Here is a 24,577-nt window from a genome sequence, read left to right on the forward strand (position 1 = left end):
AAAAATACTGTATTCTGGCCCTCACAAACTAAATGTCTATGATACCTCTCTACATCAACATCACAGTCTAAACTAAAAAAAGACACAGGAAAAGAATGGGTGGATTTCACAGACACTTACAATCACAGCATTATACTATAACCAACACAAAGTCTGGGAAAACTACATGTGAAACGAAATGAGAACCAGTGAACCCTCCACTTCAACAACACACACAGACACAGAGAAAATGACTTCTGGACAGTAGAAATGACCGGTGGTGGGATGAATTATTAGCAGCTGTTGGGAGCAGTTTGGAAGGGCATTAAATGTAGGTGGAGGAGCCATTTCTCTCCACCGCAGATGGGAGTTTAAGATCTTATAATGGAATAAAGGAATTTATTGGGCTGGACTTCAGTGGAAAACAGAGGAGCATGATATTTTTCCCTCTGGTGTGATGTAGCCACATTAGAGCTTCTGTTTACAGTCAAATCTCAGACTGCAGATGGAAGAACAGTCATAATCAGAGCAGCAGACGTGGAGACAGTATCTCCACCTACAGTTAATGCCCTTTCCAACAAGCTGCTAATAATTCATCCAACCCGTCTATATACGTCTCCAGAGTCTCAAGACTTTTTTTGCAAAAGTAATTTTTTAGCATACTTCATGTACGTCTGGAATATAATGTTAAATTATGCAGCATCTTTAATGGGATTGCACAGACATCCATAGAAGACATGAGCAGACAGAATGTGGAGGGTTAAGATGTTTGTGTGTGTGTGTGCGTGCATGTGTGTGTGTGTGTGCGTGTGTGTGTACTTGTATTCCCTATGTTATGGGGATCAAATGTCCCCACAATATATTAATACCAGTAAATTTTGACATTGTGGGGACGTTTTTTGGTCCCCATGAGGAAACAAGCTTATAAATCATACAGAATTAAGTTTTTTGAAAGTCTAAAAATGCAGAAAGTTTTGTGTGAGGGACAGGTTTAGGGGTAGGGTTAGGATAACGGGATATAAAATTCAGTTTGTACAGTATAAAAACCATTACACAAACTTCATTATGCATGCTCGCTGTATGTGTGTGTGTGTGTTTGTGTGTGTTCATACCAGAGATGGGCTGATAGATGACTCTGTAACCCAAAGTGGGGAACTGAGGGCCATCCCAGCTGATTCGGAAGCGATTATACCATTCATCAGACACTCTGAGGTTACTGGATCCAGAAAGTGACACTAACCAATCAGAAGAGGGATTATGATTAGTATTTGCAATGTGGTCAAGTAATATCAATTACTGGTCAATTAAATTTTATAAAAACTTAAGTGATCTGAATTGCACAACGTGCTATATCATGCTTAATAATATATGCTGCTTAATATTTTTGTGCATCATACTTTGATACTTTTTTCAGGATTCTTTGAAGTCCAAAAGAATAACAATTATTTTAAATTTATATTTTCTAACAATGTCTTTACTGTCATTTTTGGTCAGTTTACTGTATCTTTGCTGAATAAATGCATTAATTTCTTTGAAGAAGAAAAAAATCTTACTAACCCCAAACTTTCGTACTGTAAATAAATCAATCAATACGTTGATTAATAAATTTAAATTGCTCTCTTTCTCTCTATCTCTCTCTCTCCAGGCTGTAGTTCCACCTTGAATTTTCAGCATTCTCTTATAAAAGTCTCTGTTATCACATAATTACCACTCCTCCGCAGAGAATATCGCCCCACTCATAATTAATTCAACCCCAACCTCAATCAGAAACAAGGGCAAATGTTTTCCAAGACAACCTGCAGACACCTGATCTCAAGTTCAGTGTGAGGTGACATTAGCATCTCTAATAAGACACTGGGCTGTAATCTGAAGGTGATCACTGGGACAAAGTTGTAGATAATCAATCCCACCAGAGGAAAGCAGGCGGTTTGATCAGTTCATTAAAGTAGCAACACCAGGGCTGGAATGCATAAGATTTATGATGCTTATTTATAGGTAAAATCAATATTATTTAACCTGCTAAAGAATGTTTCATTGACTGACCATTCAGCTTCAAAATGCAGTGATTATAAACTGCATCTCAGTGCTGTGATGCAAAAGGATCTATTTTCAGCCCAAAACCACTACATCTGGTACATAACACAATCAGGTATGCCATTCATATCATCAAGACAAAGAGGAAATTAGTAAGAGCTGAACAATAATACTATGCAGATTTAGAATTGAGAGTCAAAAGATGTCCCATAAGAAGAAAAGTGTTTAACTTGAGGGTTACATTCTGGTTCACTGAGCTTAAAAAAAAGGGGGAAAAGCAGGTATGTTTTTTTACACATGATTAATTAGATCAGAAGTGAATCTGCCTCAGGTTCATCACTGCTTTAAGGTCAAATTAATTAACTCATTGAAATCACTAACTAACATGGAACTAAATGAGATCACGCTCCTGTTAATACAATGAATGGCATAGTGTTGCATTTTTACTTGATTTATTAAAACAGGATTAAAAATTAATTTATTCCAACTTGGGATTTGAACCCAGGTCGTTCTGCATAACTAGACACTAAATATGTCTAATGCTGCTTAAGAACATGCTAAACATTTAGTAAGTGTGAGTTGTTGATGTTTTTAATATTTCAAATTCGCTGAGCATGGGTGTAATGAAGTGTTAATTTTATGATTTCGAAAATGAAGCAAAGGGAGCCAGGTCCCAACTCAAATCCATAACTATATAATTATGCCAAAGTAGTATGTAATTAGCATAACTGCATCTGTTTTGAAAAAAGTCCACATAATGTATTTCATTTATTAGAACTCCAGCAGCATTTGTTCATTCATACTCACGTGTTTTGCCGGTAGAGGCCTTAGACAGAGCTGTGGACTCTCCATCTGCATAAATAGGGGTCACTGTGATCTTGTACCTTGTGTCTGAGAGGAGAGGTTGCAGGATCACGCTTCTTCTGTTTCCCGAGACTAACACCTGGAGAAGAGCAGAATATTCAATACCAGACAAAGCACGGTGTTGGTGCGTTTTGCTTTCTCTGTGAGGACCAAAAGTCCTTGAGGTCTCTATGTGGAAACCACCTTCACAATGGAAGTAAATAATTTTAATTTATTTCAATATAAGTGGGCACATTGGACAGTATCAATGAGTAAGTGGTATAATTCAACAAAAAAATTATAAGAATTTTACTTTGAATTTTTATGTCCAATATACAATAATGTTCAAAGTTTGGGGTCAGTCTTTTTTTTAAGAAATTATAATTTTTTGTTGTTGTTGTTCAGTAAGGATGCACTAAACTTAAGGCAACCAGCTTCAGTAGATTTTTGAGTGAACAAAATATTTATATTTCAAATAAATGCTGTTTTTTTCTATTCATCAAAGACAAATGGCTTGTTTCCATAAAAAATATTAAGTGGCACAACTGTTTTCAACATTGATAATAAAGAAATGTTTCTTCACTGAAAACCGCAGCAATGATGCTGAAGATTTAGCTTTGCGGTCACAGAAATAAATTGCATTTTAAAATAATTAAAATAAAACTTTTTTTTATTGTTTAAAATATTGTTTTACTGTATTTGTGATCAAACAACTGCAGCCTTGGTAAGCACAAGAGACTTCTTTCAAAAGCATTAAAATCATCTAACCCCAAACTTTTGAAATGTAGTATAAACATGTGCATAAATATCTAAATCAGAAAAAAAGTACATTTGCCCCCTTTGGCAGGAATAATTTCTTGTAGGGGTTTCTTATAATTGTCCATCAAGAACTCTTTGCTATAATGTGGAATTCATGGTTAGTTTTATGACTTTATTTGAAACTCCAAAACTGCAAAATACCCTCAAACCACAACACTCCCACTACTGTGTTTGTGAGTATGAGTTTCTCATTCTCAAATGCTCAAATCTGTCCTTTGACTCATTTGTCTACAAGTTCTTCGTGTATGTATCGGTTGGCAAACTTCAGTTCTTTTTTTGGAGAGCAAAGGAAATCGTCTTTGCTGACCTGCCATATAGACTATATTTGTACAGCCCTTTTTAACGGTTGACTTTCTGTAGCATATTGAAGCATTTCCTGAAGCATTATTGTACATACAGTGGAATGATGGATTGTAAACAGACTCATACGCCACAACATCGTTTCTTCTGAGGGGCTCAGGCAGCTCTGGTGCACCTTGTTGTAATATTAAACAATTGACTTACAGTAGCGATAAATGTAAGGTTGAACTTTCTCCAGAAAAGCATTATTATAAAGGATTACATTTTTCATGGGGTGCACTTACATTGTATGTAGGAGGAGTGCGATAACTGTTAGAGTAAGGAGTGATTGTCAAGGATAAAGAAAATGCCAAACAGTATAGCGAAACAATTCCAAATATTTGAGTGTTTGATCAGCACTCATAAAAGCTATTCTGAATATAAGCCAAAAGACTAGAAATCTGTGTACTGAACTTTAGGGAGCTGGATGAAAACCAAGAAAGCCAGCACTCAGCTCTGTAGCCAGCATCCAATCACTGCAGTCATTCACCGCAGACACACCATTAATCACACACACACACGCACACACACACAATCATGGCAGTCCATTGCTTGTTGATAATGAAACGTTGGGTTGCATTATGTGGAGTGGCTTCCTCTGTGTGAAAGTATTATCAATGAACAGACTACAAATAAGACAAATGGAAATACGTCATTTTGTGAATGTTACCCATGCAAAGATTAAGGTTATTGGAAAATTAAAGGTTTCGAAATGCCAACAGTTTAAGTGTATTTGTTTTACATTTTTTATTAAATTTTGAATATTAAATTATTGGATGATTGTATATTAAAAGTAATTATTTCTATATTTTTTGCCCAGCACAGGCATAACATAAATGTATAACTCTGGAATCAAATCATTAGTTACCACAGCAGACTGCACAATATGTTCAGAGTTTATGCTGTGACATTTTTTAAATATCTATAAGTGCCCTCAGTGCACCTTTTTTCCTTATAATACAGTCTTACACATAAAACTGAATCATACACTAAAATACACTACTGTTCAAAAGTTTGTGGTTGGTAATATTTTTATTGTTTTGGAAGGAAGTCTCTTTTGTTCCCCAAGGCTGAATTTATTTACATAAAAAACAATAATATTGTGAAATATTACAATTCAAAATCCTATTTTATTCTATTCTTTTCTATTTGAATACTTTGATCAATTTAATCTTTACTTATTAAAAATACTTTTTTTTTTTATCGTATTGACCCAAAACTTTTGAACGGTAGTATTTGCAGAAAATGATGTTCAGTTTTAGCTTCCTTTGATCAGTCAGGTGTGGTAGTCCATGGTCAAGAAGGTACTGTTTGACCACCTGCTGTTTTAGACCCTCCTGTTTTTGCTGTGCAGCCTCCTGCAGAACAACCTTCATTAACGGAGCTGTCCACCAATCTGTGGTGCTGAAACCTGAATGCAGGAGATCGTCTCTCTTTTTAAACTTTGTTGGAACTTTCCCTCAAATGAGGTGTGCTCTCCCTTACTATCGCTCTCAGATGTTATCTCTATACTTCTCACATTTTGCTCAGTGACCTAAATGGCACTTGAAAAGATAATGGAATTTCCCTTTTCCCAGTCCCATCTCCTTTATCCATCTCCTTTATAACTTGACCCCCAATGATTCTCCAGGAGAATTACAACCCAGCAGAGGTCGATATTCTGTACATTTAGGGGCAACCAGTCACCAGAGTTTGAATGAAACTTTACACCATGAAAGATCTTAAATGTGCCAGAACAAGGTTGCAGCAAATTCAGGCAAATGCCATAAAAACAGTGGATTCCCACATCAGAAGAACAGCCATGTTTTAATTCAATCCTGCAATTCTTCGCCGTATGATTATGCACCACAGGAATCACTGCAGGATGTGACAAAGGGACTTCCAGTGCATGCATTTAAAAAGGTCACTTTAAGCAAGACATGTCCTTGCAATAGATAAAACAAGCAGCAGAGCTGCATCATTCAGCTCCACTTACCCGGAGGAATATGATAAACCTGCACAGAAGTAGTACTTTTTTCCATTATATTTTTATAGCACAAGAGCAATATAGGTAGCTTTATGAAATAACAGCCTTGCTGGGACACAAATAAGACAAGTGTATATTGCTCTCTTTATGTACTCGGATTCGGAGAGGAGAGTGCAGCTAAAGTGTTCGAGAAGACAGGAAGATGATGATGACAAAAAGCGAGCGAGCTCTTCTGTTGTTATATTAACATTAGTTATGGATGTCTGTGTGCTGTGGTTATGTTTACTCACTGTCTCTTCTGTGCGGTCTGCACTGACATATGTCACTTTGTACTGCTCCACGACTGAGTCCAGCATCTCCCAGTTCACTTGCATACTGAAGGGCGTCTCCTCGTCCACCCACAGGTTACTCAATCCCAGATGAACAACTAGATGATACAGATCAACTTAGAGACAATACATTCTAGGGTATTGATCTACCCAGCTATCCAGCTATCTAATGTTCAAATATCAGTAGGATAAAGTCATATTTGTCTTACATGCTGTAGTGGAGGGAAAAGTGGTGGGAACTTCTGTGGTCCAGCCCACTGAAATCATAAAAACAAAACAAAACAAAAAATCAAAGCAAAGAAAAAAGGAAGACAAAGCAAAACAAACCCAAAGCAAAGCACAAAAACAACAAAGCAAAGTAAAAAACAAAAAGCAAAGCAAAAAATAATAAATAACAACAAAAAACAAATTGATAACAAATGAAAAAAAACAAAGCAAAGCAAAAAACACCAAAACCAAAAACGCAAAACAAAACCAAAGCAAAGCACAAAAACAGCAAAGAAAAGCAAAACAAAACAGCAAAACAAACCCAAAGCAAAACACAAAAAGCAACAAAGCAAAGCAAAGCAAAAAAAACAAACAAAAAAAAACAAAGAACAACAAAACAAATCAATAACAAATGACAGAAACAAAACAAAAACAAACAAGAAAAGCAATTTAAAAAACAACAAAGCAAAGCAAATCAAAACAAAAAATTAATTAGTCGGTTTGAAATAATGTGAATTATCTGGTTGGTGTTAAACATTTAAACAACATTATTTCATGTCTTACATGTATTCTCAAGCACAACCACAGGGCTGCTCTCCGCTTCGTCTTTATAGATGGCTGACAGTGACAACTTATACTCTGTAAAAGGACTCAGGTCTTGAATCACAAATGAGTCCTCAGCTCCATTTAGCATCATCTATACAACACACAAACACAAAAGCATCCATTTAAAGGATAAACCAGAACTATAACAACATTTGAACAGTACTGAGAGTAGCCTGGTTACACCTCCTGTTTGGTAATCATCAACATGTGGTCTAAGAGTTCCTTAAAATCAGATATTTTGGAATGCATGGAACAACACTGCTTTTTATAAATACTGTAGATTATGTTACAGACCAGACAAACCACACTTGACAGCAAAGAAGATACTTTACAGCCAATTGTAAAGATTTATCGCCAAGTGTCGGAGGGTGATGATGAAGAAAATGAATAGTCCAATTCTAAAGCAAGGCCACATCTATTTCAGCCATTTATCATCAAGAGGATGCTGAAATGTAGACTGACTAATTGTTTTCTTATGATTCTGTATGTCATAAACTAGTGTGCGTATGGTTGTACCATTAGATCAATGACAAATTGCATTTATAAACGGAGAAGATTGGATTTTTACTTAAATTTGTGTGCGTCATTGTGCAGAACATAAGTTAACAGTATTTTCTGCCCATTTTCCAGCAAAAGTCATAGTAGCTGCAACAGTATGCAGACAAAACATTGTGTTTTGACTGGTATAAATGTTGGTGGCTGCTCAGCGAAGCACCTACGCCATGCCAACAACAAGAACATGCATTAAAAAGCAAGCCTGCTATCAGGAGAGCTTTGGATCTCAGTCAGCTCTGGGCCGTCCCAGCAAGCCCCTGTGTTTCTGGGCTGACTCCTCTGCTTTGGGACCTGAAGCTTCAGCCACATTCCAGTCTGCCTCACAGGATTTTATTATTTTCTGCTCTGGTGGCTCTTGGTAAACATATCGACCTGCAGTGCTATCTATAAAAAACAGCTGCACTGACTCCTGGCCAGTAATAAAAACTTTCTCCGTCACACACACACACTCACACACGCTTGTGTCTGTGGTCACGCGTGGCAGGTATAGCGGTGACGGGACGTGTTCAGTATGCTGCTGGTTGTTTTGGTGTTTGTGAGTGCCGGTGACTGGTCATTTCTAATAGTGAATTACAGTTGGCCCCAGGCTCTGGGTTGGGAGAAAGTATTGATTGACTCATAAATCATTTTCAAGGACCTCATAAAATTCATATGTCAATTTCTCTTTTTCACCATATATAGTTTGTTGGAACTAACATCTAGCAATGGATGTTTAAAACAGCAAGTAAGTCCCAATGGAGAAACACTGTAGAAAAGTCAAAGAGAAAGCATAGAATTCAAGTTCAGGGTTTGGCTGGTTAGCCAAACTCCACCATCCCATGACTCCACCATCCTACTGCCAAAAAACATCTGTCTCCAATGACAGACAAAGTGCTTTTGCAAGCCACATCAAAAAATATTTGATTATATTATAGTAATATTTTGCCAGTGTCCAACTGATTTATATATGTATTTAATTTCTTCTTATAAGCATGAAATAGACTTATTATCGGGGGTGCACTTAAGTGGTACACAGGTGCGCATGCACGACCAAAATAAAAAATGTGCTGTTTAAATAAGTTCAAACCGCTCATTTGCAAACCGACGTGGTTGACAGCTATTAATGCACAATTACCATTTTAGATCAACAAACTGTAATACAGAATAAGATTTCTGCTCTTCACTGACACTCTTCAATCGGCAGCGCTAAACCAGCGCAAACTTCCCAGCAAAGTAATAGCTTGCTGATCTCAATTTTGAAAATGATGAAAAGTCATATGTGACCCTGAACCACAAAACCAGTCTTCAGTCGCTGGGGTATATTTGTAGCAATAGCAAAATATATGGCCAAATAGCCATACAATAATTTAGTATGGGTCAAAATTATTGATTTTTCTTTTATGCCAAAAATCATTAGGAGATTAAGTGAAGAAATAAAAAAATATTTTGTAAATTTCCTACTGTAAATATATCAACTTAATTTTTGATTAGTAATATGCATTGCTAAGAACTTAATTTGGACAACTTTAAAGGTGATTTTCTCAATATTTTGATTATTTTGCCCCCTCAGATTCCAGATTTTCAAACAGTTGTATCTCGGACAAATATTGTCCTATCATGACAAACAAACATCAAAGGAAAGCTTATTTATTCAGCTTTCAGGTGAATAATTATATTACATTATACTACATTACATTATATTACATTATAATATATTACAGAAATTAAGAGGAAAAACCAAAAACAAATACCTTCTAGCTGTACCTTCTAGCTCTAACATCACTAATCGTTGTACTTGTAATTGACTAACCTCCATCTCTTGTCCTCCTTCAGTGGGTGACCAGGCCATCTTATAGAGCACCACATCTCTGGCAGGATGTGACCAGCTGACCCGGAAACTCTCTGAGGTGACGTCTGAAGTCATCAGGCTGAACGGGGCTGGCACAAGCTCTGAATGAGATCAAATCAAACACGGTCAAGCAATCTAATATTCTTTAAGTGAAGTGACATACTTCCAAGTATGGTGACCCATACTCGGAATTTGTGCTCTGCATTTAACCCATCCAACATGCACACACACAGCAGTGAACACACACACACTGTGAACACACACCCGGAGCAGTGGAAAGCCATTTATGCTGCGGCGCCCGGGGAGCAGTTTGGGGTTCGGTGCCTTGCTCAAGGGCACCTCAGTCGTGGTATTGAGGGTGGAGAGAGCGCTGGACATTCACTCCCCCCACCTACAATCCCTGCTGGCCCGAGACTCGAACCCGCAACTCGAAAATGATTACGAGTCCGACTCTCTAACCATTAGGCCACGACTTCTTTGCTAAACTACGATTAGTTTTATCACAAAAATGGACAATTATGTTCAAAATTGTTTACATACAAACTAAAACAGTAGTTAACTGCAAATAATAATAGTAATTTCATTATTTTGTCTAGTGTTCCAGTGAAATATGTATACATCCTTGCAACAAGACAGATACACTTCAAAATTTGGGTTCTCCTTTTGTGTTCCACAGATGAAAGTCATAAGGCTTTGACATGTCATGAAGTCCAGTAAATGATGACATAATTTTCATTTTTGGGTGAACTAATCTTTTAATTTTCATTCGGTGAATGAATTCCTGAACATTCTCATTTCCACAGAGCGACCGGCATTTACCATAACAATCACTTTAAAATTCAAACGTATAGAAATTTCTCCATGTAACCTGATTACTACAACGACAATGTCAGGACACCCACAGAAAAATGAAACTCAGGAAACCAAGGCCCAGATCTATTATAGATTCCAGCAGCCAATCAATGATTACTGAAGGTAACAGCCTGCCTAGAAACTGATGCTTTGTCCAGGACAGAAAAAGCATACAATCTCTCTTTCCAGCTAGAGTAAATTGCAGACTCTGTGTGCGGTGAATATTGTAAATTCTGTTGGAGGAGGAAAATACGACAAAATATGCACATACATGTACATGTTAAATCAGCACTGCTGCAAGTAGATGAGATTTGTTTTTGCCGTGCTCATGATAATGAATACCAATGGGCCCTGTCTCTTTTGGGCTTGGAAAAATAATTTGGATAAATCCACACCTACCGCCCAGCATATGCTGGCATCTTTAACTCAGCCAAAAAACAGAATTACTGAATTCACCCATTTAGACATTTTAAGCAGTTCATTGGCAGGGATCAAACAGTCTTACTTGTACTGAATCCGCCACTGAGCGCCTCTGACTGGCCGGCATCGTAGAGAGCAAAAACTGCAACGGTATACTCTGTTAAGGGTGACAGGTTCTTCAGGTACACATTGGTGACTGGACCCAAATCCACCTGGACAGAAAAAAAAATAATGAAACAGCAAATGTAGGCCCTTATAGTTATTTATTTGACTAATATTCAGTAATCTTAATAATGTTATATTAGGGATGTAACAATATTATCATTATCGTGATATCGCGATAGCAAAACTGTCTCTATATTATCGTGGTCACATGACGATATGAAACGATAGGACTTCCGGGCAAATAGTGTAGTTTTTAAAATATATTTCAACTTCTTATTCTAAAATAAAAGGTCTTAAAGTTGTGTTTTGGGCCATTATGCTTTGGCACAGTATCTGTCAAACGAACTAAAGCTGAAAGCACAATATAGCTTAATCCCTTCATCAAGCCTGTTTTGCGCTGCATTTCAAAGTGAAGTGCGCACTTCGCTCAGGCTATCAGCTTGTGATCTGGTGTTTCCGTGCCTCAGACCGGCTCTGTTCACAGTGAATGCAGTGAACTCGTTTATTGCACATGCTGTGAGTTTAGCGCACTTTTGGGAATGCAACAGCCACCAATAAGGCTTTATTTTCATGGCATATGATTACAGCATTTCACTAGATTTGTAGTATTTGAAGCACTGAAGCTGAAGCTCTACTGCCCTCCGTCAAAATACAGTAAAAGCTAGCAGTTCAAAATGCAGATCAAATTCAAAATATCTCTTTCAAGTGTAGAAATTAGTAGAATAAGAAGCATTGTATTTTCCCTACTTTAGTGTAAAGCAAAAATAATATACCTATGAAAAATTCATTTTCATTTATTTTACAGTGCAATTGTTTTACAATATATGGCTATTACTGTCATTGCTCTTATTATATTCTAATTTGGTTGGCTTCCTAAAACATCAGTGTGAATGTAATTTAGACTGAGACAGTATATAAGAGGGTTGAGTCCCCTTTGAAGTTCAGGTACAAGTCAATTCAATGACTTAAGTTTTCTTAGTTAAGAACGTCTCGGTTACGTACGTAACCCTCGTTCCCTGATGGAGGGAACGGAGACGTTATGTCGTGACGACATTAGGGGATTTACTTGGAAGCTCCGACTGCCTCTGATAAGAGAAAACGCCAATGAAATTTGGCTAGTGGATTTTGCATACCTGAGCCACTCCCCGTGCATACGGGTATAAAAGGGCGACAGGTGCATCCACTCATCAGGTTTTCCGCTGAGGAGCCGAGAACGTGTCCCTGGCAACCAGCGATGGTTCGAGATTGTGGCATGGGGACATAACGTCTCCGTTCCCTCCATCAGGGAACGAGGGTTACGTACGTAACCGAGACGTTCCCTATCTGTCGGTCACTACGAGTTATGTCGTGACGACATTAGGGGTCTATGGAAAGCGCCACAACCTGAACCCCGTCACGACCTTGTGGCATGCAGATGTTGACAAGCTAGCGCGTGACAGACAAATGCGATGCGAAGGTCGCAACCTTCCCGTCGCCCCAGCGCAAATTCGCTAATCTTGGTGCCCGCAGGGACCACTGAGTACATTGCTGCTGGAGATAGCCAAGCCGCTGTTCCTTTCCCCAGAAATCGGAAGGGATTTCGACCTTCTATGAAAGATTGCTTCAAGTCTTTCCTGTTTGTTGTTACAGCCCGGCAGTAACGACGGGGAAGCGAGCCTTCCGGAGAAGGGCGCTACGGAGGCCACACCCTGCCCGAAGGGAGGTAACGTGTGGAGACACTGGTATGGACTGGCCCAAGCCTGGGGCAGTGCTACATACGCCTGGACCCTGGGGCAGATCCTACCTAGGAGAAGGGAGGAAGGCTGCCAGCAGGGCCTGACAGAGCTCTGTCAAAGGGAAGACACGGGTTTACCATGAGGGAAACCGTACCGTGGATGAATACACGTGTGGGATCACCCGAAGGGAATCAGGCCGCACGGGCACCTAGCCGAGTACAGGGGCTGACCGGAGACCCGGGCAAGCTAACACCGGTACTGGGCCTGGCGTCAGACTGCTCCGCCCAGCCTGACTGCCGGGGGTGCTGGAGGAACTCCGCCAGGGTTCGCCGTTCGGGGAACTAACTGGAGGAGAGAATAGGCGCTCGTATCCCCGAGTAAGGGGGAATGGCGCAGCAAGCGTGACACCGGCCAACTCTTCCCGCCACTTACCTGTTACCCAACACACGGGAAGAGACTGGCTCAACGCGGAGACTGTAAAATCTCGCGAAGGTGTTCGGTGTCGCCCAGCCCGCAGCTCTACAGATGTCTGCCAAAGAGGCGCCGTGCGCCAGCGCATAGGAGGAGGCAACACTCCGTGTGGAGTGAGCCCTCACCCCGAGGGGGCACGGCTCGCCTTGGGATTGGTACGCCAAGGCGATGGCATCCACTATCCAGTGGGCCAACCTCTGCTTGGAGACAGCCTTCCCTTTCTGCTGACCTCCGTGGCAGACAAAGAGCTGCTCGGAGCTTCTGAAGCTCCGGGTGCGGTCCACGTATATGCGCAGCGCTCTTACGGGACACAGCAACGCCAAGGCTGGGTCTGCCTCCTCCGAGGGCAGTGCTTGCAGGTTCACCACCTGATCGCGGAAGGGCGTGGTGGGAACCTTGGGCACGTATCCAGGCCGGGGTCTCAGGACAACGTGAGAGTAGGCCGGCCCAAACACAAGGCACTCTTCGCTTACCGAAAATGCTTGGAGGTCCCCGACCCTCTTGATGGAAGTGAGCGCGGTCAGGAGCGCTGTCTTGGCCGACAGGAATTTCAGCTCGACTGAGTCCAGCGGCTCAAAGGGACCCCTCTGAAGTCCAGCCAGGACAATAGAGAGATCCCAGGAGGGCATCAGGGGTGGCCTAGGAGGATTTAACCTTCTGGCACCCCTCAGGAACCTCACGATGAGATCGTGCTTCCCCAGGGACCGGCCGTCCACTGCATCGTGATGGGCCGCAATAGCAGCCACGTACACTTTCAAGGTGGAGGGCGACAGCCTGCGCTCCAACCTCTCTTGCAGGAAAGAAAGCACCACTCCAATCGTGCATCTTCGGGGGTCCTCTCGACGAGAAGAACACCAGTCCGCGAACAGACTCCACTTCAGTGCATAGGCTTGCCTAGTTGAAGGGGCCCTAGCCTGAGTGATGGTGTCCACCACAGCCTGTGGCAGGCCACTCAAGTCTGCCGCGTCCCATCCAGGAGCCACACATGGAGGTTCCACAGATCTGGACGCGGGTGCCATATGGTGCCGAGCCCCTGAGAAAGAAGGTCCTTCCTCAGAGGGATGCGCCAGGGAGGGGCTGTCGCGAGGAGGGTGAGTTCCGGAAACCAGGTCCGGGTGGGCCAATATGGCGCAACCAACAAGACCTGCTCCTCGTCCTCCCTGACCTTGCACAGCGTCTGTGCGATCAGGCTCACTGGGGGAAACGCATACTTGCGCAGAGCCCGAGGCCAGCTGTGTGCCAGTGCGTCCGTGCCGAGGGGGGCCTCGGTCAGGGAGAAATACAGCTGGCAGTGGGAGGACTCGCGGGAAGCAAACAGGTCTACCTGAGCTTCCCCGAATCGACTCCAAATCAGCCGGATCGTCTCGGGATGGAGTCGCCATTCTCCGGGGAACGTGAGCTGTCGTGAGAGCGCGTCGGCTGCACGATTGAGCTCCCCCGGAATGTGGACGGCGCGCAGCGATTTGAGCTGTGACTGACTCCAGAGGAGGAGTGAATGTAATTTAGACTGAGACAGTATATAAGAGGGTTGAGTCCCCTTTGAAGTTCAGGTACAAGTCAATTCAATGACTTAAGTTTTCTTAGTTAAGAACGTCTCGGTTACGTACGTAACCCTCGTTCCCTGATGGAGGGAACGGAGACGTTATGTCGTGACGACATTAGGGGATTTACTTGGAAGCTCCGACTGCCTCTGATAAGAGAAAACGCCAATGAAATTTGGCTAGTGGATTTTGCATACCTGAGCCACTCCCCGTGCATACGGGTATAAAAGGGCGACAGGTGCATCCACTCATCAGGTTTTCCGCTGAGGAGCCGAGAACGTGTCCCTGGCAACCAGCGATGGTTCGAGATTGTGGCATGGGGACATAACGTCTCCGTTCCCTCCATCAGGGAACGAGGGTTACGTACGTAACCGAGACGTTCCCTATCTGTCGGTCACTACGAGTTATGTCGTGACGACATTAGGGGTCTATGGAAAGCGCCACAACCTGAACCCCGTCACGACCTTGTGGCATGCAGATGTTGACAAGCTAGCGCGTGACAGACAAATGCGATGCGAAGGTCGCAACCTTCCCGTCGCCCCAGCGCAAATTCGCTAATCTTGGTGCCCGCAGGGACCACTGAGTACATTGCTGCTGGAGATAGCCAAGCCGCTGTTCCTTTCCCCAGAAATCGGAAGGGATTTCGACCTTCTATGAAAGATTGCTTCAAGTCTTTCCTGTTTGTTGTTACAGCCCGGCAGTAACGACGGGGAAGCGAGCCTTCCGGAGAAGGGCGCTACGGAGGCCACACCCTGCCCGAAGGGAGGTAACGTGTGGAGACACTGGTATGGACTGGCCCAAGCCTGGGGCAGTGCTACATACGCCTGGACCCTGGGGCAGATCCTACCTAGGAGAAGGGAGGAAGGCTGCCAGCAGGGCCTGACAGAGCTCTGTCAAAGGGAAGACACGGGTTTACCATGAGGGAAACCGTACCGTGGATGAATACACGTGTGGGATCACCCGAAGGGAATCAGGCCGCACGGGCACCTAGCCGAGTACAGGGGCTGACCGGAGACCCGGGCAAGCTAACACCGGTACTGGGCCTGGCGTCAGACTGCTCCGCCCAGCCTGACTGCCGGGGGTGCTGGAGGAACTCCGCCAGGGTTCGCCGTTCGGGGAACTAACTGGAGGAGAGAATAGGCGCTCGTATCCCCGAGTAAGGGGGAATGGCGCAGCAAGCGTGACACCGGCCAACTCTTCCCGCCACTTACCTGTTACCCAACACACGGGAAGAGACTGGCTCAACGCGGAGACTGTAAAATCTCGCGAAGGTGTTCGGTGTCGCCCAGCCCGCAGCTCTACAGATGTCTGCCAAAGAGGCGCCGTGCGCCAGCGCATAGGAGGAGGCAACACTCCGTGTGGAGTGAGCCCTCACCCCGAGGGGGCACGGCTCGCCTTGGGATTGGTACGCCAAGGCGATGGCATCCACTATCCAGTGGGCCAACCTCTGCTTGGAGACAGCCTTCCCTTTCTGCTGACCTCCGTGGCAGACAAAGAGCTGCTCGGAGCTTCTGAAGCTCCGGGTGCGGTCCACGTATATGCGCAGCGCTCTTACGGGACACAGCAACGCCAAGGCTGGGTCTGCCTCCTCCGAGGGCAGTGCTTGCAGGTTCACCACCTGATCGCGGAAGGGCGTGGTGGGAACCTTGGGCACGTATCCAGGCCGGGGTCTCAGGACAACGTGAGAGTAGGCCGGCCCAAACACAAGGCACTCTTCGCTTACCGAAAATGCTTGGAGGTCCCCGACCCTCTTGATGGAAGTGAGCGCGGTCAGGAGCGCTGTCTTGGCCGACAGGAATTTCAGCTCGACTGAGTCCAGCGGCTCAAAGGGACCCCTCTGAAGTCCAGCCAGGACAATAGAGAGATCCCAGGAGGGCATCAGGGGTGGCCTAGGAGGATTTAACCTTCTGGCACCCCTCAGGAACCTCACGATGAGATCGTGCTTCCCCAGGGACCGGCCGTCCACTGCATCGTGATGGGCCGCAATAGCAGCCACGTACACTTTCAAGGTGGAGGGCGACAGCCTGCGCTCCAACCTCTCTTGCAGGAAAGAAAGCACCACTCCAATCGTGCATCTTCGGGGGTCCTCTCGACGAGAAGAACACCAGTCCGCGAACAGACTCCACTTCAGTGCATAGGCTTGCCTAGTTGAAGGGGCCCTAGCCTGAGTGATGGTGTCCACCACAGCCTGTGGCAGGCCACTCAAGTCTGCCGCGTCCCATCCAGGAGCCACACATGGAGGTTCCACAGATCTGGACGCGGGTGCCATATGGTGCCGAGCCCCTGAGAAAGAAGGTCCTTCCTCAGAGGGATGCGCCAGGGAGGGGCTGTCGCGAGGAGGGTGAGTTCCGGAAACCAGGTCCGGGTGGGCCAATATGGCGCAACCAACAAGACCTGCTCCTCGTCCTCCCTGACCTTGCACAGCGTCTGTGCGATCAGGCTCACTGGGGGAAACGCATACTTGCGCAGAGCCCGAGGCCAGCTGTGTGCCAGTGCGTCCGTGCCGAGGGGGGCCTCGGTCAGGGAGAAATACAGCTGGCAGTGGGAGGACTCGCGGGAAGCAAACAGGTCTACCTGAGCTTCCCCGAATCGACTCCAAATCAGCCGGATCGTCTCGGGATGGAGTCGCCATTCTCCGGGGAACGTGAGCTGTCGTGAGAGCGCGTCGGCTGCACGATTGAGCTCCCCCGGAATGTGGACGGCGCGCAGCGATTTGAGCTGTGACTGACTCCAGAGGAGGAGATGGCGGGCGAGCTGTGACATGCGGCGTGATCGTAGACCCCCCTGCCGGTTGATGTACGAAACAGCCGCAGTGTTGTCCGTGCGGACCAACACGTGCTGGCCTAGAAGCAGTGGCCGGAACTGCTTTAAGGCCAGATGCACTGCCAACAGCTCTAGGCAGTTGATGTGCCAAAGCAGTCGAGGCCCCGTCCAGAGCCCCGAGGCTGCCTGCCCGTTGCATGTAGCGCCCCAGCCCCTGCTGGAGGCATCTGTTGTGACAACAACATGCCGGGACACTTGTCCTAAGGGCACCCCGGCCCGTAGGAAAGCAAGGTCTGACCAGGGGCTGAAAGAGCGGCGACACGACTGTGTGATGGTCACACGACGTGTCCCGCGGCGCCATGCCCATCTCGGGACCCGTGAGTGTAACCAGTGCTGAAGTGGTCTCATATGAAGCAACCCGAGCGGCGTGACTGCGGCTACGGATGCCATATGCCCCAGGAGCTGCTGAAACTGTTTCAGCGGAACCACTGTCCTGCCTCTGAAGGAACTCAGGCAGTTCAGCACTGATTGGGCACGCTCGTCCGTGAGACGTGCCATCATACTCACGGAGTCTAACTCCACACCGAGAAAAGAGATTCTCTGCACAGGGGAGAGCTTGCTCTTTTCCCAGTTGACCCGAAGCCCCAACTGGCTGAGGTGCCGGAGCACCAGGTCCCTGTGACCACACAACTGTTCTCGCGACCGGGCCAGAATGAGCCAATCGTCGAGATAGTTGAGGATCCTGACGCCCACTTCCCGTAACGGGGCAAGGGCGCCCTCCGCCACCTTCGTGAAGGCACGGGGAGACAGGGAGAGCCCGAAGGGGAGGACCCTGTACTGCCATGCCCGCCCCTCGAACGCAAACCGTAGGAACGGCCTGTGTCGAGGGAGAATCGAGACATGAAAGTAAGCGTCCTTCAGGTCGATCGCTGCAAACCAATCCGCGGACTGCACGCATCTGACGATGCGCTTCTGTGTCAACATCTTGAACGGGAGCTTGTGTAGGGCCCGATTCAAGACTCGCAGGTCCAGGATTGGCCGGAGGCCACCGCCTTTCTTGGGCACGATGAAGTAGGGGCTGTAAAACCCCTGCCTCATCTCGGCTGGAGGGACCGGCTCGATTGCACCCTTTGCCAGAAGGACAGCAATCTCCTCGCGCAGGACAGGTGCATCTCGGACTGCCACCGAAGTCTCGAGGATGCCACTGAACCTGGGAGGCCGCCTGGCGAACTGAATCGCATAGCCGAGTCGAACTGTGCGAATGAGCCAGCGAGACGGGCTGGGTAGCGCAAGCCACGCCCCCAGATACCGTGCAAGTGGCACCAAAGGCACAATCGACGTGCCCGCAGTGGTGCAGCGAGGGGGAGTAAGGTTGGATGGAACAGAAGGCGGTGCGTTCTGACTCATCCCCACAAAACTCCCTGAGTCCCCGGGGGGACTGGCTAGAGGTGCGCGGGGAGGCATCGCGTCCCCAGACCGCACTCTCTTGGCCACTGGCAATATGGGTCTCGGGTGAGAGTGAGGAGGCAGTGCGTCGCACACTGTCAGCCCGCAGACCTGGGAACCCGGAGGAAAGGGAAATTGCTCTTTCTTTGACAATGTGGGTACCACTGGCCCTTGAGCCAGTGGCGGAACAGAAAGAAAAGAAAACACAGGATTCTCCACCCGGCCCTCCTCCGGGGGAAGGAGCGACGCTAGCCTCGTCGTCTCCTGGGAAAGAGCAAATTCCTCCATCTCCGGGTTGTGCGCGTCAGGGCCGCTTTGTCGTCTTCCTGGAGGACTTGGCGGCCGGCTGAGGCGCAGGGGGCGCCGCACTCCTGCGAGAGGCTCGACGCACCGGCCTAGGTGACGACTCAGCACGGGGCGGAGCAGCTCTGGAGGACGCAGGAGGGCGCCCACGGCGACCAGCAGACTGGGGCCTGGCCCTTGGGCCAGCGGTGGCAGCTGGAGCATCCCGCCGTTTAGGGAGGATGTGCTGGATTGCCTCCGTCTGCTTTTGTACTGCCGAGAATTGCTGGGCAAAACCCTCGACAGTGTCGCCAAATAGCCCCGTCTGGGAGATGGAGGCGTCGAGAAAGCGTACTTTGTCGACGTCCTTCATCTCGGCCAGATTGAGCCAGAGATGGCGCTCTTGGACCACTAACGTGGACATCGCCTTCCCGAGGGACCGCGCCGTGACTTTCGTCGCCCGGAGAGCGAAGTCAGTCGCCGTGCGCAGCTCCTGCATCAACCCCGGGTCGGGACTACCCTCGTGCATTTGTTTTAGTGCCTTGGCCTGGTGAACTTGCAGGATGGCCATGGCATGCAGGGCAGAGGCGGCCTGGCCCGCAGCGCTGTAGGCCTTGGCGGCGAGTGCGGCCGTCAGCTTACAGGCTTTGGACGGGAGACGCGGACGATTCCTCCAGGTGGCGGCGTTTTGCGGGCACAGGTGCACCGCAACCGCTCTCTCCACCTGGGGAATATCCACGTACCCCCTGGCCGCCCCGCCATCGAGGGTAGTGAGGACGGAGGAGGGAGACGAGCGGCTTCTGGCCGAAAAAGGGGCCGTCCACGACTTCGTCAGCTCCTCATGCACCTCCGGGAAGAAAGGCACCGGGGCAAAGTGCGGCCGCTGGTCGCGTTTTGCGCCGATGAACCAATCATCCAGCCGCGAGGGCTCGGGACTGGGCGGTCTGTTGACCTCCAGCCCGATACTCACGGCTGCCCGGGCAAGCATGGCCGTCAGCTCTGGGTCCGGATCGGCAGTGGCGACAACACCCGAGGGGGGCAGCCCCGCCGATCGTTCATCCTCAGAGGACGAAAGCCCATCCCCCGATGCCGCGATCGACATCTGATCCTCGGGCGGCGCACCGAATGAAATGCTGGCGGCCCCGTGAGGCGAACCAGCGAAATCACTCGGGAACCGGACGGAACAAGCGCTGCGGGAGGAGTAAGAGGTCCGTGGGGACGTGCCCGGCGGAGAAGCTCTTACCGTCACCCTCAGATCTCCCAGAGCGCCAGCCGGCGGTCCTCTGCTCGAGCCAGAGAGACCGGGACGGGTGGCGGCAGAGGGTGCCAATCCTTTCAGAAAGGAAAGGCGAGAACGCAGCGTTGCCATGTTCATACGCCCACAACAGGCGCATGACTCATCCACAAACGCATCTTCAGCGTGCTGGATGCCCAGACACTGAAGACAACGCTCGTGACCGTCATCCGAGGACAGGAAGCGACCGCAACCAAGAGAACACGGACGGAACGGCATCTTTAAAAAGACGCGAACCGCCCAGTGTTTTAGAAATTTGCTCTTTCAGGTGAAGTGCCCAGGGGAATCGCTGCTGCAGGGACACCGCTGTCTGCACCGTGACGCCACCCAGGAACAAACTCTTTTTTTGAGGCAGAAGGCTTTGTGGAGATCGCAAAACTTCTCATCCACTCGGCTCCGAAGCAAAAATCTGATGAGTGGATGCACCTGTCGCCCTTTTATACCCGTATGCACGGGGAGTGGCTCAGGTATGCAAAATCCACTAGCCAAATTTCATTGGCGTTTTCTCTTATCAGAGGCAGTCGGGGCTTCCAAGTAAATCCCCTAATGTCGTCACGACATAACTCGTAGTGACCGACAGATAGGGAACATGGGTTGGAGCTCTTAATTTAATAAACTTTCAAAGTGCATTGGATAGAAGAATTGAACTTTAAAATGTACAACATTTTATTTATTTTTTTTCCAATTCTTCATTTGTCTTTTTTTTTTAAATATCACAATATTATCATATTGTGAGATTTTGATATTGTTACATCCCTATTTTATATACTATACATCTGATTAACTGAGTGTGAGAGTGAATGAGAGCATGTTTGTTTAACAGAGAAACGATGTCATGTATTGTAGGTTGTGCTGTAGTGATCACCTGACTGGTCTGGACACCATCTGTCTTCGTATATATGACACGGTAGCCCTTAACCTTACTGGACACTGCGTCCCAGTTGAGTCGCACAGAGCTGTGGTCAACTTCAGTGACCCTCAGGTTACGTGGAGGTCTCAGGGACACTGCGGGAAGACAGGGACTAATGATCAATCACTGACACATACTGAATTTTAAGTTGCATTGTTACAACATTAAAGACAATGATTTTGATGCACTTTTATACTGCTCATTAATTTTCCAAAAAACACGTTCTGCCCTTGTCTTGCAACTCAAGAGAATGAGAGCATGTAAGAATATGTAACATCTTTCAGTTAAACTTGTTAAGCTGGTAATTTTGATTAATTTTAATTTTTTTTTATATATATATATATATATATAAAACTATATACAGTAGGATTTAGTAGGATTTTTTCTTTATTCAGCAAGGATGCATTAAACTCATCAAAAGTGACCATAAAGACAATGTTAAATGGAAAAAAATAATACAAATGTTAAAAATAAATTATAAAAAAATAATAAATGCTAATAAATGTTATTCTTTTGAACTTTAAATTAATCAAATAATTCTAAAAAATGCATCACGGTTTCACCAGATCAGCATATTAAAATGGTTTCTCAAGACTGGAGTAATAACTGCTGAAAATTCAGCTTTGCCGTCACAAAAAATATTATATTATATTATATTACATTAGTATTTACTATATTTATATTTTTACTTTTTTAATTATAATTTTTATTTTAAAATACTTTAAAATTATTTAAAATTGTAATTATATTTTACTGTACCTTGACCTGTTAATGTTTTTGTTTTGTTTTTTTATGTATTTTTTTTCCTTTCAGTTACTTTTTAACTGCAGCGTAAATTAAAATGTTTTGTGCCTTGATTATTCTAACTAAAATGTAGATCTTAACAGAAGTTTACTCTTTGAATTCAACATTTTTAATAAAATTGGCTACTATGGCTGTTTTAATGAAATCATGTTTGATCTGATAAAAAAAAACACAATTATAAGCCTTTTCAAAACAAATACACACATACTGATTATTGTTAAAAGACTGAAAATATTGAAATATTTCATTTATCTATATCACCCAGCCCTATTACTTGGAGCACCTTTAAACACATTTTAATGTTTATTAATTAATTATTATGAGTTTTGTCTGTGCTGCAGAATAGAACAATTAAACACTGGACATTATACAAAAAGTGTTGGAAAGAAAGCTGCCTGCATGTTTAAATTTAAAACAGGCTGGTTTGGACACTCACTGGTGGTCTCCTGAACAGTAGCAGGATCACTGGCCTCCTCTCCGAACATGGCATAGACTGTAACGGTGTACTCTGTGTCAGGAATCATTCCAGTCAGTTCCACATCAGTCACCGACTCATCCACTCTTAGCTGTATCCCAAAAACAATGGCAACACCTTTAGAGCAGCATAAAGGCTGCTGAAACACAGATCAAAGTGCAACCAAGGGAACTCAAACGTGATGAATGTTATTCTTCTTCTATGGCTCCCATGAAAAGAGTGCAAAAGCTACTATTTTGGGGGAAGTGTCATCATGCCGGCACGGGCTTAACGTTTACTCAAACACAGACAGGCACACTCACAAAGACAATTTGCAGCCTCACCTCTCTTTCATCTGTAGTCTCACTGCTCAGTGGAGCGTAAAGGATCATGTACCCAGAAGCCCCTTCTGCATCCCTCCAGCGGGCTCTCATGCTGTTGTCTGTCACATCGTACACCTCGAGATCACTCGCTGTTGGTAGAGCCACTGAGATACACACATACATACAAATCAGACATCCATATTTAACACAGACAGACGGGCTGTGTTTTTTTGTGCTTGCATGTGTGTGAGAGCGTACATTGCAGTCATTTTATAAATCCATATTTTACAGTAAAAATACAGAAAAAGTCAGCACCAAATGGCCTTGTGGGCAGCGTGCCGACATGTAGCGCCGTTGATTTAACCCCCTGGGGTCTGAGGGTGTTTTGGGGCCCTGGAGAAGTTTCGACATGCCCTGACATTTGTGCTTTTTTTCAGTTGCTTATAAAAATGTAAATGTAAACAGCAAAAACTGGGCTACAATAATATGTTAGCAGCATTTATGTATATGATTGTGTTTTTAATTTATCCTTAATTTAATCTTTAATTCATTTTTATCTTCATTTATATTTCAGAAGAAAGGTTGTATATTAAGACTAAAATAAATAAGTATATATATAAAATGCATTTAAAAGTTGCATTTTAATATGTTTTTTAAGAATAATTTATAATTTTATTTATTTCAGAATAATAATGGTCAAAATGAAAAAAAAAAAAAATTACTTCATTACATTTTATTTAGTCTATTTTAAATCCAAATTTTATTTCAGAAAACAACTTATAATATCTAACACAATTTAGCGTCTCATTTAAATCTTGCTTTACTGAAAAAAATACTGATTAAACTATTTGTTTGTGTGTCTTGAGTATTTTTCAGTTTTGGTTGTGCATGTAAAAGATTTGCAAAGATCAGAAGTGTGTTCTGAGTTATATTCTGGAAAGAGTGTGACTTTGATGGAGTGTGAAGAGAATTTTTTCATTCTGGAAAAAGCACACATGAACAGTCTTTACAACAATCATCTACCACAAACCAAAGACTTTAAACATCTTAATCAACCACTAAACTTCAGACATCAGTCCAGTGTTCTTGAGTCTGCTCAAAAGTATCGGTTAGGAAATAAACATCTGTATATTAGAAGGTGATTATAGAATTAGTGTAAAGGGCATTTAGGAAAAAGAAATAGGCGTGTGGTTTGTGGGTAATGAAATCGTGTTGAAGGACACCAGCCTGTAACACATGTGATTTGAAATGTTCTGTAGACAAGGTAGGTCGTGGCAAGTTTAGAATATGACTCACGCGTGATCTCGCTGCCTCTCAGAGCGTCACTCGCTGCGCTGCGGTACACAGCGAACACAGCAATCTCGTATTCAGTCAGAGAGTTCAAATTCTGCAGGACGACTGAATTCTCCGTGCCGCCCACCACAATCTGCACAGCAAGACAACAGCGGTTTGTGATGCCTAGCACAGCAGTTTGCAGAATGGTTATGAAAAATAAGACAGAAAAACTCAGCTGTATTAAATAATGTGCCAAAGTGCAGCACATAATATTTATAGTATTGTGCTGACACCCGTCAGAAAAATGGAAATAAACAAAAGATAAAAGAGACACTGAAAAGTATTTTGACATTTAAG

General features: G+C 45.0%; 1 protein-coding gene across 3 annotated transcripts in view; it reads right to left on the minus strand.

The window, feature by feature from the left end:
• The window catches only part of col14a1a (collagen, type XIV, alpha 1a), a 121,910-nt gene that overhangs the window by 60,589 nt on the left and 36,744 nt on the right, over window positions 1-24,577 (minus strand). For all 3 annotated transcript variants that reach the window (XM_079445624.1, XM_079445623.1, XM_079445622.1), the window contains exons 11-21: window positions 24,242-24,371; window positions 22,967-23,109; window positions 22,605-22,734; window positions 21,320-21,459; window positions 10,863-10,989; window positions 9,467-9,606; window positions 7,081-7,213; window positions 6,519-6,566; window positions 6,271-6,407; window positions 2,821-2,956; window positions 1,092-1,214 (exon numbers count right to left, since the gene is read on the minus strand). In XM_079445624.1, the coding sequence (XP_079301750.1) occupies window positions 1,092-1,214; window positions 2,821-2,956; window positions 6,271-6,407; window positions 6,519-6,566; window positions 7,081-7,213; window positions 9,467-9,606; window positions 10,863-10,989; window positions 21,320-21,459; window positions 22,605-22,734; window positions 22,967-23,109; window positions 24,242-24,371 (1,387 nt within the window). The remainder of the gene's footprint in view (window positions 1-1,091; window positions 1,215-2,820; window positions 2,957-6,270; window positions 6,408-6,518; window positions 6,567-7,080; window positions 7,214-9,466; window positions 9,607-10,862; window positions 10,990-21,319; window positions 21,460-22,604; window positions 22,735-22,966; window positions 23,110-24,241; window positions 24,372-24,577) is intronic.

Source organism: Barbus barbus (genome assembly GCF_936440315.1).
Source record: "Barbus barbus genome assembly, chromosome: 21".
In the NCBI taxonomy this organism is placed as follows: domain Eukaryota; kingdom Metazoa; phylum Chordata; class Actinopteri; order Cypriniformes; family Cyprinidae; genus Barbus; species Barbus barbus.